This window comes from Sciurus carolinensis, chromosome 16 (assembly GCF_902686445.1).
Source record: "Sciurus carolinensis chromosome 16, mSciCar1.2, whole genome shotgun sequence".
Taxonomy (NCBI): domain Eukaryota; kingdom Metazoa; phylum Chordata; class Mammalia; order Rodentia; family Sciuridae; genus Sciurus; species Sciurus carolinensis.
The window spans coordinates 17,398,690-17,412,924 of NC_062228.1; the positions used below are offsets into that span (position 1 = coordinate 17,398,690).

Sequence of the window (14,235 nt, forward strand, 5' to 3'; positions counted from 1 at the left end):
CCAGGAGGGGAAGGCTTCCTGAAACTCAAAGCAGTGTTTATCCAGTGAGCCTCCTGCCTGTGGTCTCTGCAGGCACAGTAGCTACCTGCAGCAGGAATGGCGTGGGGAAAGGCAGCAATGCCTCCCTCTCCCTGAGCCCCACATGCTCCTTTACTCCCAGCCCCTTAGGGCCCCAAGACACCCCACACTCCTCAACAAATTCCTCTGTAACAGTGTTTGACTTGAATTTCAGCTTGTCCAAGGTCAGCCTTCAAGCCCCCCATTTCCCTTGAAGTGCATTCCTACATGGAGACCTGGTCTTCTCAGGCCTTCTGCCTTCAAAAGGGACTCTCGGATACAGTTTCTAACTGATAACTTCTTCAGTGATGCCTAGCTGAACTAGGTCAAGACCCAGGACACTTCATCAACAAATGAGAGCCACAGACTGAGGGTGTAGCTCTTGGAAAGCATGTGCTTTAGTGTGCATGAGGCTAATGGGGCTCCATTCCCAGAACCAAAATGAACATCTGATGAGTGCTTCCATGTGTAAGTGGTTTACGTGTGTGTGAGAGAAGAGGGGCCAGAATGAGAAGATGACACTGGCCCATCTGCGGTCCACCCATCCAGCTACCCATTTATTCAATAGGTATTTTTTTAGTACCACTTTTCCCAAGTACTGTGCTAGGTGTTTCGAAGATATTATTGAGTGAGATGAACCCAGCTCCTCTTATCAAGCACCACCAACAAAGGGTGAGATAAGGATATGATACAACGTCAGGGGCCTGGGTTGTAGCTCAGTGATAAGAGTGCTTGCCTAGTGTGTGCAAGTTCCTGTGTTTCACCCCCAGCAATAAACAAAATTTTTAAAAATTCAAGTCATCCATGATTGGTATAAAGGAAAATAAAAGGAGGCCTGGTTTGTGGCTCAGTGGTACAGTGCTTGCCTAGCATGTGTGGGGTACTGGGTTTGATTTTCAGCAGTTTCAGCAGGACATATAAATATAATAAATGCCCATCAACATCTAAATATGTTTTAAAGTTACATTGTCTACAAAAAGGAAAATAACAGCATGGAGTGATGAATACTACATTATATCAGAGAATCAGAGAAGACTTCTTTAAAGAGAGAGCATTTCTGCAGAGATGCAAGTGAGAGAGTCAGGGGAGGAGCTGAAGAGAGAGCATTCCTGGACCAAAGAGCACAGGTAAAGACCCTGAGGTAGAACAGAGACTGACTGACTGCAGGAGCAGGAGAAAGGCTAGTGTGGCCAGGAAGGAAAGCTTGAGAAGCAGGAAAGTTGTGGTTGGAGAAGTGGGTGTGAGTGGGACTCCAGTGGGCCACATCAGCAATAGTGAGGAGTGTGGCTCTTGTTTTAGGTGTGAGGGGAAATTAGAGGATAGATTTGCACAGGGTGGTGAAGAAATCTGATGAAGATACTAGAAAGATCACTCTGCCTGCTATGAGCCTTGGCAGTAAAGTGCTGGCAGTTACCAGCGGAATGTCTACCTCAGCAGTTAAGGGGACAGTTGGTCCTGGAGAAGGGGGGTGGGGCAGTCCACAGAGAAGGAATAGCACAAGGTTAGGCCTGTGTCCCAGACCTGCCCCAGATCAGCCCATAATTTGGAGGCCAGCCTGAGCAACATAACAAGACCCTATCTCTAAAGAAATAAATAAAATCTTCTAACAGATACCAGTTTATAGGAAAAACAAGGGGTAGAGGAACGTGTTCAATGACACCGTGGGATGCAATCAGGAAAGTGAGAAACTGAAAAAAATCTCAGGGGCTAGGAGTGTGGCTCAGTCTGCAGTGCTAGACTAGCATTGTGAGGCACTGGGTTCGATTCTCAGCACCACATATAAACAAATAACGGTCCAAATACAACTAATAATATTTTTTTTAAATACTCTAAGGACAAGGCCATGATGTTTTTTCAACAAACAAATTATAGGAAAGATAAAAGAGGAAAGAGGATCCTAGAGATTGCACCATAACATACCTGTTAAAATTCTAATTCAAAACTATTTTTAAATATTGGACTAGTGGGGATATTTGAACTTGATTCATGAAAATGTATTCATTTTTTTTTGAGTCATAAATGTATTGTAGTTTTTTGTTCTTGTTGTTGGGTTTTCTTTTTTTTTTTTCCTGTGGTTTTCGGTATTCAACCCAGGACCTGCACATCTACACACGCACTCCACCTCTTCTACTACTGAGCTACACTCCAAGCCCTTCTCTCTGCTTTCATTTTATATGTTTGCCATTTCCTCTTAAAAAAATAAATAAGGGCTTCTCAAGTACAGCTGGATGTTCAGTCCCACTTGGAATCAGTGAGGGCTTGTGGCAACCATGGAAGGGAAGGAGGCAGGCCTTCTGTGGTGGCAAGTGCCAGCTAACTACGTACTATTACAAAAGCACCTCTGACAACCTCACACCTGAGGTGGCCACACTGAGCCAAAGAGATGGCAAGTCTGAACTTGAGGATAAATGTCAGATCATACACGCTGTGCAGATGTTTCTTTGGTCAGAATGGCTCCCAGGACTGGTGCCCCTGCAACCCATGTTTGCTTATGCCAGCACATGTGACTGCACACTTCTCCCGTCAGCTATCGAATGCCCCAGCATATGAACAGCACCAGTGCTGACCAGCAGAGGATGTCTGAACAAACAGATGGATGCAAGGAAACTGAGGCTTTCCTGCTGAAAGGAGCAGAAGTGGGGGGACTTAAGGGAACCCACCTTTCCTGGCCAGGAGGGCATCACTTGTTTCTCTGCCTGCCCACAGCTCACCTTTCCCACCTAGACAATGAGGCTGCTAAAAGTCTACCTTACTGTTTGTATTGCTGCAGTGTTTGTAGTGGCCTGCAGTCCCAGCCACGTAGGAGGCTGAGGTAGATGAATATGTAAGTTCAAGTTCGCCCTCAACAACTTAGTAAGACCCTGTCTCAAAATTAAAATTAAAAAGAGTTGGTGGGGTGGCTGTGATTGTAGCTCAGTAATAGAGTGCTTGCCTAGCACATGTGAGGCACTGGGTTCAATCATCAGCACCACGTAAAAAAATTAATAATATAAATCTATTGTGTCCATCTACAACTAAAAATTATTTTTGAAGTTTAAAAAGTATTGGGGATGCAGCTTAGAGGTAAAGCATCTCTGTGTGCAATCCCCTCTATCAGTAAGAGAGAGACAGAGAGAGAAGGACAGAGAGAAAGAACTACCTTGTGGGGGAGTTTGAGGTTCATATAGGTTAGAATATGTCAGAGTGGTAGCACACCTGTGGGGACCGTCTCCTCAGCTGCTCTCATCATCACCATTATCATGTGCCCTTGTTCCATGAATGAAGGGGATGCAGCAGCTTCCTGAGTGCCAAGAGCAATGAAGTCATTGGCACACTTGCTGGTGATGCATGGTGGAGATGCCAGCATAGAGTGGTGCTGGTCACAGAGTGCTCAGTTCATCTGACAGATCAGCAGAAGGCAAACACCCTCCACAGACTGCTGTGAGGAGGAGGAAAGCCGGGAGGAGGAGGAAGACTGCGAGGAGGAAGGAGAGTTCCCACCAAACCCTCAGCAGAGAGTGGAGAGGCTTTCCCATGTCCTTATTTGTTCAGAAGGCAGGTCACCATAGAGGGTTTGGATTTGGCAGACCTCTGCAAGAGCCAGGCAACTGATGATCATATATAGTTCAGGGGGATCACCTGAGTCCAAGCACCACCCTGAGGATCTTGCTGGAAGCAGCTCCTGCACTCTGGAAGCCACACCGCCTGGTGATGGTGATATCTCAAGAAGGCAGGACAGTATGTTAACCAATCTGAGGACATAGGCTCCAAGCCCACGTGTTGCTCACATCTGATCTCCAGAAGCAGCCCAATCACATGCTTTCAGCCTATCAGGCACCACATGACTTTACCCTGGGGGCCTTGTATTCAGATCCTCAGTATTGTCTGAAATCAGGCGGTGCCCATCTGTAACAGGAGTCAGTGATACAGAGCGGACCTGAGTCAATAGTTATCTCCCTCAAAAAGCAGCCTAGGACTGTTGGACAGAGAGGCTGGTGAGGGTACAGGATAGAAAGGAGGGGGTTGGGGAGAAGGGTGGGTGGAAGCAGGAAATGAAGATGTGTTCATGGTTATGATACTTCTTGCAGGATAAATACTGACTGCCTTTTGAGGAAGAAAAATGTGCCGTCACTTCAGGAAGGGTGATCTCAGCTTTGTGATTGGAGGATATGTGTCTGCAACCACTAAGCTGTCTTCTAGTTTGTAAGACTGTTGTTTCTTGGGAGTTTGTTAGTTATTATGGAATCAGATCAAGAGGAATAAGAAGGAAGAGGCAGGGGCAGCATGAGACTCCAGGACCAGGACCTTGGGGTCCTTGAATGTCAATGACCATCATCTGGACAACACTGGATAGCAAGTAAGCCCCCATTCCTACCCACCTCTGCATCTGAGCTTGTTAAGTGGCCTATGCACCTATAACTCAGCCTGAGTTTAACTTCCCAGAATATTTTTTTTTTGTACTGGGTATTAAACCCAGGGGCACTCTACCACCAAGCTATACCCTTTTATTTATTTTTACACAGCCCCTTTTATTTGTTATTCTTATTCTTATTTATTATTATTATTTGGTACCGCGGATTGAACCCAGGGGTACTATACCACTAAGCCACATCCCAGCTCATTTTTTAATTTTTTTTTAATTTTGAGACAAGGTCTTGCTAAGTTGCTGAGGCTGGCTTTGAACTGGCCATCCTCCTGCCTCAGCCTCCTGAGCCAGTTGGATTACAAGTATGAGGCACGACACCCACCCCTTACACCCAGTTCTGAATGTTAGTACTACCGACAGGTAGAATAGATTCAATAGACATAGATTTCCATGTGACCCTAAGGGGTTGTGTTAGCTAGCTTTTTGTTGCTGTGACAAGATACTGCAGAAAGTTATCTAAAAACAAGACGATATTTATTTTGGTTCATGGTTTCAGAGGTTTCAGTTCATGGTCACTTGGCTGTTCACTTTGGTCCTGTGGGATGCAGAACATCATGGTGGAAGCACATGGCAAAAGAAACTGTGCTCTGCGTGATCACAAAGCAGAGAGAAAAAGAGAGAAGAGCTATTTTCATTTATTAATTTATTTGTTTATTTATTGGTACCAGGGATTTAGCTCAGGGACACTTTGCCACTGAACCACATCCCCAGCCCCCCCATTTTCTCAGATATAGATGAACACAATACCTTTATTTTTATTTATTTATTTATTATTATTTATTATTATGTGGTGCTGAGGTTTGAACCCAGTGCCTCACTTGTGCTAGGCAAGCACTCTACTGCTGAGCTACAACTCCAGCCCTCCCCATCCTTTATATTTGTTATTTTTGAGACCTGGTCTTGCTAAATAGCTTAGGGCCTTGCTCATTTGTTGAGGCTGGCCTAGAACCTGTGATCCTCCTGCCCACACCCTCCTCTCTACCCCTCGTCAGTGGGATTACAGGTGTGTTGCCACCATGCCTGGCCTTCCCAGCACATTCTTGCAATATACTGGAAATCAGGAGGGGTGCTTAGCTCTGCTACAACAAGAAGTTGAAGGAGAAACCTGCTTCTGCCGCTGCCTTGTCTGCAGGTCTTGTTTGTTTTAACGCAGTACGGGTGAGCAATTAGAGGGAAAGTTGCTCACTTATCCCTTCCTAGTAACAAAATTTCCTCTCTGGGCCTGCCTCAATAGCCCCTCTCAGTTGGAGGCTGAGAGTACGGTGTGTGCCAAGGCCCTGTGGTAGAAGGCAGTATGACTGACTGACAGTCAGAGTTGAGAAGGCAAAGGGTTTGTGCTATTTGCTGAGTTTGGAAAGGTTGGTGGGAGGTGACTCCCCAGGATTTGAAAGCCAAATAAAATATTTTTATATATTCTAAGAGCAATGGGAAACTGTAAAGAACTTTAGGCAGGAGGATGACCATTTTTTGTTTGTTTGTTTGTTATTGGTGCTGGGATGGAACCCAGGATTAAGCATGTGCTCTACTACTGAACTACAGTCTCATATATATATATGGGCTTGGGATGTGGCTCAGTGATCAAGTACCACTGGATTCAATTGCTGGTACCAAAAAAAATGAAAAAGGAGGAGGAGGAGGAGGAGGAGGAGAGAAAGGAAAGAAAATAAAAGAAGTGGTATGACTTTTCTGTGGGAAATGAACTTGAAGCAAGGAGACCAAGAGGAAGAGAGAGATAAAAATGGTCTCTACTGGGGGAAAAGGAGAAAGTACAGAGAAGGGACACTTGGGAGATGTTTCAATGTTGAGCCATCAGGATGTGTGTGTTTGTGTGTGGGAGGTGTGTGCTGGGGATTGAACACAGGGGCTCCCTACCACTGAGCTATACCCCAGCCCTTTATATTTTTAATTTGAGATGGAATCTTGCTAAGTTGCAGAGGCTGGCATCAAACTTGCCATCCTCCTGCCTTAGCTTCCTAAGTTGGTACAACTACAAGCATGCACCACCATGTCCTATGAGCCAGCAAGATTAGGAAATGCCATGAATGGTTAAGTGGGAGATGGTGAGGAGGCAACAGAGATAACACGTAGGATCAGCTCTGGAGTCAGTCACCATATCATTGATTGACCTTCCTCCTAGACAGTAGGCACTGGGCAACATCAAGTGCACAGTACCTAAAATACCTCCACCTTGGGAATACTTCATCCTGGTAGCTTGGGATCTCTAGCCCTTTGGGAAAGTTTGCTCATTTCCTTTTTTTTTTTTTTTTTCATATACTACTCTCACTTTATTTGGGATTCTACAACAGAGGACAAGCTCATTTCCTTTTTAGAGGGCCTTCTTGCATCAAGTCCTCATGCACTGATCAGTCTTGCCTACCTGAGGAAGTTTCCAAAAATGGAGCAACTCCAGGGGGTGTCAGTGTTTAAAGCAGAATCTTTAGAGTCTGAGGGGTAGGAACAGAAAGTCTTTGGGGATGGAGTTTGGACACAGCTCTCAAGTGGTGGGACTTCAACAAGAGTGCACACCCTGGGGCATGTGTGTGTGTGTGTGTGCGTGTCATGCACGCCCACGCACCTGTACATATATATGACTGGAGGCTTCCTGGAGGAAGAAGCCCTGATGAGGAACCAGGCTAGGAATAGGGTGGGGCCTACCAGGGAAGGAAGTGAACTAAGCCTTTGAGGTTTCTGGTAGAGCAAAAACACTAAAACCTCAAGATAAAACTAGTGTAGACCCAGATCCCTTGTGCCAGGCCTTCCCTTAGAACTCATGCTTCTCATCTGACTTCTGCATTGAGGTAGGAGGGATCCTGACCAGCAGGTCAGCCAGCAGCTCTTGAAGGAAGGTGCTGGGGTGGAGGCTCTGCTGCCCTGGAAATTACTTCATTTCCTTCCACCCAAATAGCTGACTGAGTCTCTGATCCACCACAGATGCTTACTTAGTCCTCATCCCAACTGTACCTCCATATGAGTCCTGGGCAGGTACAAATTCTCCTTCCAGGAAGCCCTTTCCTGAAGTTGCATGAGGATAACAGGGAGGGGTGTTCCTGATAGTTCTCAGTTGCTGGCTAGAGTTCCCAGGGGATGGACCTGGGGTTATGACAGGTAGGGAAGAAAGGTGAGGGGCAGGAACTCTATCTTGAATCAAGAGACCTCACTTCTAGAGACTCCCTCCTTCCCTTCACACCACCTAACTGGCCCAGCATTGGAAATCCAGAGCCCAGAGTACTGTGGTCACGGAGACACAGGCAGCCTTCCAGGTGCCCTGGGAAGGGTGCAGGCAGTCGCTGGTATGCTGCGGACTCCAAAGGTCTCAGTGGAGCCACTCTGGGACAAGCACCCCAGACTCTCCTTCTTGGAGAGTAAGCCCTAGCGGCAGTGGGGAGTGCTGTTGAGCCTTCGGGTCGACCCCTGGGAGGAGTGCAATGTCAGGCAGGGGGAGGGACCAAGGAAGACAGCGATGGGGGACAAGTAGGTGAACTGTCGCACGGGTCCTCCTAGCCCGCGGGGGCGCCCTTTGCCGGGGATGTTGGGGGGAGGGGAGACGGCAGAGCGGGAAGGCGGTGGAGGCCCCTGGCGGCTGTGCTACGCGGTTTGGCGACACTCCGCGTGGCTGTCGCAAGGTCTCTTGACTTAAACCTCACTCCTCGCGAGGCCGCGACGCTGGTTGGCCTGATTCGAGAGTCGGGACTCCATCGTCGCCTTCTGCCCCTTTCAGGCTCTTGAGATGGTCGCCTCTGCCCTGCACAACATGCAGCCCGCGGGCCTCGAGGGTCCCCGCGTGCTCTGCCTGTGGCCTCAGCTGCGTTTGTTTTTTCTGTCCCTACTGCTGCTGCTGCTGCTGCCGCCAAATTCTGTAACCGGCACCGAGACCACTCCCGGTACCACCGATATCCCGACCACTTCAGGCATCCCCGGCTCTGGGACCATGCCAGTCACCCCCAGCACCCCCGGCCTGCGAGAGCGCGCACTGGCCCTAATGCGGGACTACCCGCTTGTGGACGGGTAAGTAGGTACCGCGTGGGGACGAGTCTGGCAGAGCGCACCCTGAGGCAGGGAAGGGTTCCAAGCATGCAAGGTTAGCGAGGAGGCCCCCTCACACTTTCTGTGGATGCCCTCTCTCCAACCATCCCGCGTGCCCTGCCCTCCTTTATCACTCCCACTCTGGTGGGGAACCCCCAGCCCAGGCCTCAAGGGATTTCAATATAGTCTGGTAGGGTGAAGGCCCCGGTCCCATATCAGCTGCCTTGCCTGGAAGCCTAAGGGGACCACCCATTCATCCTTGACCTGACTCTACCTTGATGTCCCTCCAGCCACAACGACCTTCCCCTGATCCTGAGGCAGTTTCACCCGAATGGACTAGAGGATGTCAACCTGCATAATTTCAGCAATGGCCAGACCAGCCTGGACAGGCTTAGAGATGGCCTTGTGGGTGCTCAGGTATCAAAGGGACACTCGGGGTACCACAGCATGGCTTTTGGGACTTTGGGGAGGAGAGGCAGCCCCACAGATCCCAAGTTAGTTATGTGGGTACTCAGTTCCTATAGCAAATCAAGAAATGCCATGAAGCTGGGTGGAGTGTTGTACACCTGTCATTCCAGCTACTTAGGAGGCTAAGGCAGGAAGATCATAAGTTCAAGGTCAGCCTGAGCAACTTGGAGAGACCTTGTCTCAAAATAAAAAGTAAAAAGGAATGAGAATGTAGCTTAATGCTAAAGATTCCCTGGGTTCAATCTCCAGTACCAGGGGAAAAAAATAAGTGCTATCATGTGGACGCTGGGTCCACAGGAGCTACTGTGAGCCAACTTGGTGGGTATGAAGATACCACAGAAGGACAGAGGAACAGTTCATGGAGGCTCAAAGAGCTCCAAAGTAGCCCTTGCCCAAACCAACCCCTGACCTTCCCCCCAGTTCTGGTCAGCCTACGTTCCATGCCAGACCCAGGACCAGGATGCTGTGCGCCTCACCCTGGAGCAGATTGACCTCATTCATCACATGTGTGCTTCCTATTCTGAGCTGGAGCTTGTGACCTCTGTGAAAGGTAGGCGAAGTGGTAGGTGTTGTTAGGAACCTGATTGAGCTACTTTAACTCCTGAAAGTAATCATCTGATCTCTCTGCCCCCAGCCCTAAACGACACCAGGAAATTGGCCTGCCTCATTGGTGTGGAGGGTGGCCACTCACTGGACAGCAGCCTCTCCATCTTGCGTACTTTCTATGTACTGGGAGTACGCTACCTCACGCTCACCCACACCTGCAACACACCCTGGTGAGCACAGTACAGATGGTAGAGGTCCATCTGCCCCAGGTCACACCAAGAGCCCAGAGCAAACTTTACCCCTAGGATCTGGCAGTGACTCTGGAATAGGGAGGGGAGCTGGTGTTGTGGGGTTCACAGAGCAAGAATAGACCTTAGTAGGGCTCTCCCTCTGCCAGGTATAAGCCATCTTGGGTCCTTGCTTTTTCTCCAGGGGGTTGCAAGGGTAGAGGGTTTAGTAGAGGTTCTAGGTTCTTGTGACCACCAGTCAGTCTATCTCCTGGTAATCCTGCAGGGCAGAGAGCTCATCTAAGGACACGCACTCCTTCTACAGCAATGTCAGCGGTCTGACCAGCTTTGGTGAGGTGAGGACCCCAGTTCATACTCCACCCCACATAAATGTACAGGCCCCATCTTTCCCTACAGATAAATGCAGGCACACATGCACCCTTGACACTTTTCTCCCTACCTGTCCCTGCAGAAGGTGGTAGCAGAAATGAATCGCCTGGGTATGATGGTAGACTTGTCTCATACCTCTGATGCTGTGGTCCGGAGGGCTCTGGAAGTGTCACAGGCACCTGTGATCTTCTCCCACTCTGCTGCCAGGGGTGTGTGCAAGAGTGATCGGAATGTTCCTGATGATATCCTGCAGCTTCTGGTGAGAAACCACCTGGCAAGCGGTTTGAACCAGGAGCCCTTGAACCTGAATCCTTGCTCCCTTGGGTTCCTCAGACCCCAGGCTGAACCACAAACCCATAGTCCATATTCCTGACTCTTGAATAGGGGTGGAGGACCTTTAGATCATAAATATTCCTTGACCCCTTGACCTCAGAGCCAAGAAATGTCCACCCAAACCAGGGCTGAGATTCCCCTGTTCACAAAAACCCAGAGAGGTGAAGTCTCCTCTGGTTCCTGAAGCCAGAGCTGAACATCTCCCTCACAGGGGCCTAGAGGGTAGACAGTCACACTGTTGTGCCAGGGGTCAAACTGAGTGTCCATTTGACCATCCTTGCAGAAGAAGAATGGTGGCATTGTGATGGTGACCTTTTCTGTAGGTGTGCTGAAGTGCAACCTGTTAGCCAACGTGTCTACTGTAGCAGGTGAGTAAACCCCCAGCCCCCTCAGGCTCTCTTTTTTATGTGTGCTGGGGATAGAATCCCTGAATACTTTACCACTGAGCTGCAGCCCCAGTTCTTTTTTATTTTTTAGACAGGGTCTCGCTAAGTTGCTGAGGATGACCTTAAACTTGCATTCCTCTGCCTCAGCCTGCAGAGTTTCTGGGATTGCAGGTGTGATATCACACTCTATACAGCCCAGTTTCTCTAAACAGCTCTGATTTGGACCTGCAGCTTTGAAGATGCCTCAGCATGGCCCCAGTGGTTTGGCTAAAAATCCCCCGATGTTCGCCTTGATGCTTTGCAGAACCACAGAGTTCATACTGATATGCTGAGCCTACACTGATATGCTGATGGATGTAAGGGAGGTGGTCAGACATAGACCCCCCATCTGCACATCTGCAGGGATACCAAAACCCCTGTTCCTGCCTCTGCTTAGGTCTCTGAGGTCTTTGTCATGTGTCTTTGTCCCTTTCTCATACTTAGGAAAGATGCTTCTAACAGGTTCTTAAGGAGACTGGAGGGAGGGTGAATCTAGATGGGAAATGGCCCAAATGACTTTACTCAAAACCTGAAGTCTAGTCTAGAACCACCTGCGATCAGTTCAAGTCAAATCTCAGGGCCTTCAGGTGGCATGCATGGTACAAGCTACAGAAAACAAAAAGAGAAATCATCAGAGTCTACCTCCATGGGCACCCCTGCCCTGGAAGCCCCACACTGCTGACTCTATCTCCCCAGATCACTTCGACCACATTAAGGCAGTCATTGGATCCAAGTTCATTGGGATTGGTGGAGACTATGATGGTGCCAGACAGTGAGTACTTCCCAGTGGTTTATCTGTGGTTGCCTGAAAGCAGTGGGACCTTTACAGTCACCATGCCTACCACATCATGTTCCTCATGGCCTCTAGTCCTTGCCTACCTCACATCTACCCACTCTTCATTCCCTGGGTCTACTTCCTGTGCCCCACTGTCTATTTTCAGCCCAATGACCCTATTCTAAGGTATCATATTTGGCTAAACTTCCAGACAGCTCATCTACCCAGCACACGCACCCACCCCCAGCCCCTGCAGATTCATTCCCTCTGTGCAGATTATCAGCAAGGTCTGGCATGGGCCGGCCATCTTCTCTGCCCAGTTGTGAGAAGTTTTTCTTCTTTTTAAATGGAGGGGACATTTGCAGATCTTTTTTGAATTTTTTTTAGTTGTAGATAAACCTTTATTTTATTTATTTATTTTTATGTGGTGCTGAGAATTGAACCCAGTGCCTCACACATGCTAGGTAAGTGTTCTACTGATGAGCTCAACCCCAGCCCAAATCATACAGATCTTTTTCTTTTTTTGGTACTGGGGATTGAACTCAGGGGCACTCGGTCATTGAGCCACATCCCCAGCCCTATTTTGTTTTTTATATAGAGACAGGGTTTCACTGAGTTGCTTAGCACCTCGCTGTTGCTGAAGCTGGCTTTGAACTCACAATCCTACTGCCTCAGCCTCCTGAGCCTCTGGGATTACAAGCGGGTACCACTGCTCCCAGCTATGCAGATCTTAATCACAAAGTTCAATAGGTTTTGGCAAATATTCAAATATTCCTCTGAAGGATGAAGATCAGGGCAAATCACTATCACCAAGTCTTGGAGATATCTAATAAGAGCTGGGGTGCAGTGACCTAGGACACACAGGGCAAGGGTTCTGAGTCTGCATCAGGATACCAATCTGAGGCCTGTCTGCTGGTGGCCACGCAGATTCCCTCAGGGGCTGGAGGACGTGTCCACATATCCACTGCTGATAGAGGAGTTGCTGAATCGTGGCTGGAGTGAGGAAGAGCTTCAAGGTGTTCTTCGAGGAAATCTGCTACGGGTCTTTGAAGAAGTGGAACAGGTATGCTGAGCTGGGCGAGGAGTGGTCCAGGGTTCTGAGCAAATGTATAAGGGGAGTCTGGGGAAATTGCTGACTGACCACCAACTGCCATCTCTAGGTACGGGAGGAAAACAAGTGGCAAAGCCCCCTGGAGGATAGGATCCCAGAAGAGCAGCTGGGCAACCCGTGCCGCTCTGTCCTCTCGCGACTGCATCAGAAACAATACCAGGTTCCAGACGAGAAACTAACCAAAGTCCCCACACGTCGAACATCTAAATTATCACGCAAGTGGTCACTCTCAAAATCTTCCTCCTACAAGGTCCCAGGTCGCACCGTTGTTGCCGCCTTCCCAGTGTTCATTCTGTGGCTCCAGGGACCCCATTAGTCCTGCCAGATTTTACTCTAACAGCTTGGACATCCCAGAGCACCCCCACTCTTTGGGCAGGCACAAACATTTCCTGGAAATAAATGTTTTGGACATGAAATCGCATGTGAGTGTCCTCTATGGTGGAGTCCAGAGGCACTGACTCCCAAAGCTGGTGATCGGTGGGGGACCCTGCATTTCAGCCACCAGTTGCTCAAGGTATGCCTGCTGGTAGTAACCTGAGGTGACTGAGGGGGTTGAGTTCAGTACTAGACAGTGGGTGGATCTGGCTCAGGAGAGTAGACCCTATTCCAGGTTTCCTCGGAGTAGATCATCTCTATCCACATGCAAATCCACTGACCACCCCTAGGGGATCTCTCGGGAAATTCTGCTTCAGATTCTCAAGAAAAGAACCTGCCTGGATCATGAATGATATATTTGTTCCTCTTTGGACAGAGCCCCCAGACTTCACAGATTTCCTCTCCAAGAGGCACAAGCTTCTTAGGCATCTACTCCCTGAAGCCCCAGGCCTTCAATGGTAACTAATAGCAACTATAATAATAAGAGTTAATATTAAGAGTTAATACTGGGGCTGAGGAGATAGCTCAGCTGGTAGAGTGCTTGCCTCGCAAGCACAAGGCCCTGAGTTCGATCCCCAGTACTGAGAAAAAAAAAAGAGTTAATACTGAACTGGAGTTGTGGCTCAGTGGTAGAGCACTCACCTAGCACGTGTGAAGCACTGGGTTCCATCCTCAGCACCACATAAAATAAATAAAATAAAGGTATTAATAATAAAAGAATAGGGCTGGGGATACAGCTCAGTTGGTAGAGTGCTTGCCTCACATGCACAAAGCCCTAGGTTCAATCCCCAGCACCACAAAAACAAACAAACAAAAACTTAAAAGAAAAAAAAAGCTAATACTAACAACTAATAATAAATAGCATGATGATAATAGAGAGTAACTAATAAAAATAATGCTAGTAGCCTATGTAGACCTTATGATTGAGCAATTTTTTTCAAATATTTGCAGTTATTATTTTCTTTTTTTATTCATTTTTATTGTAAACAAATGGGATACATCTTGTTTCTCTGTTTGTATGAGCAATTTTGCTCCAGATATATACTCAGTAGGAAAGCATAAATATATTCCCCAAAAGACATATGAATTTATATTTATAG

At 48.1% G+C, this 14,235-nt stretch overlaps 1 protein-coding gene across 4 annotated transcripts; it reads left to right on the plus strand.

Annotated features, from left to right (window-relative positions):
- Window positions 1-3,923: 3,923 nt before the first annotated feature.
- LOC124967327 (dipeptidase 2-like) lies at window positions 3,924-13,186 on the plus strand. Of its 4 annotated transcripts, XM_047529510.1 has the most exons (12): window positions 3,924-4,031; window positions 4,125-4,393; window positions 8,181-8,467; window positions 8,776-8,902; window positions 9,374-9,503; window positions 9,588-9,729; window positions 10,013-10,082; window positions 10,199-10,375; window positions 10,733-10,817; window positions 11,571-11,646; window positions 12,577-12,712; window positions 12,810-13,186. In XM_047529510.1, the coding sequence occupies exons 3-12, from the start codon at window positions 8,190-8,192 to the stop codon at window positions 13,074-13,076; spliced, it is 1,488 nt and encodes a 495-aa protein (XP_047385466.1). In that variant the 5' UTR covers window positions 3,924-4,031; window positions 4,125-4,393; window positions 8,181-8,189; the 3' UTR covers window positions 13,077-13,186. The 4 variants fall into 4 exon arrangements, with proteins under 4 accessions (XP_047385466.1, XP_047385468.1, XP_047385465.1 ...); XM_047529512.1 differs by lacking the exons at window positions 3,924-4,031; window positions 4,125-4,393 and adding an exon at window positions 6,865-7,260; XM_047529509.1 differs by lacking the exons at window positions 3,924-4,031; window positions 4,125-4,393 and adding an exon at window positions 7,271-7,444.
- The last annotated feature ends 1,049 nt before the right edge of the window (window positions 13,187-14,235 follow it).

Bases quoted from the DNA above. Each gene is read 5' to 3' on its own strand.
- LOC124967327 (XM_047529509.1), top strand. The intron at 10,083-10,198 runs GTGAGGACCCCA...CTGTCCCTGCAG, and splicing joins GTCTGACCAGCTTTGGTGAG to AAGGTGGTAGCAGAAATGAA. The intron at 12,713-12,809 runs GTATGCTGAGCT...TGCCATCTCTAG, and splicing joins TCTTTGAAGAAGTGGAACAG to GTACGGGAGGAAAACAAGTG.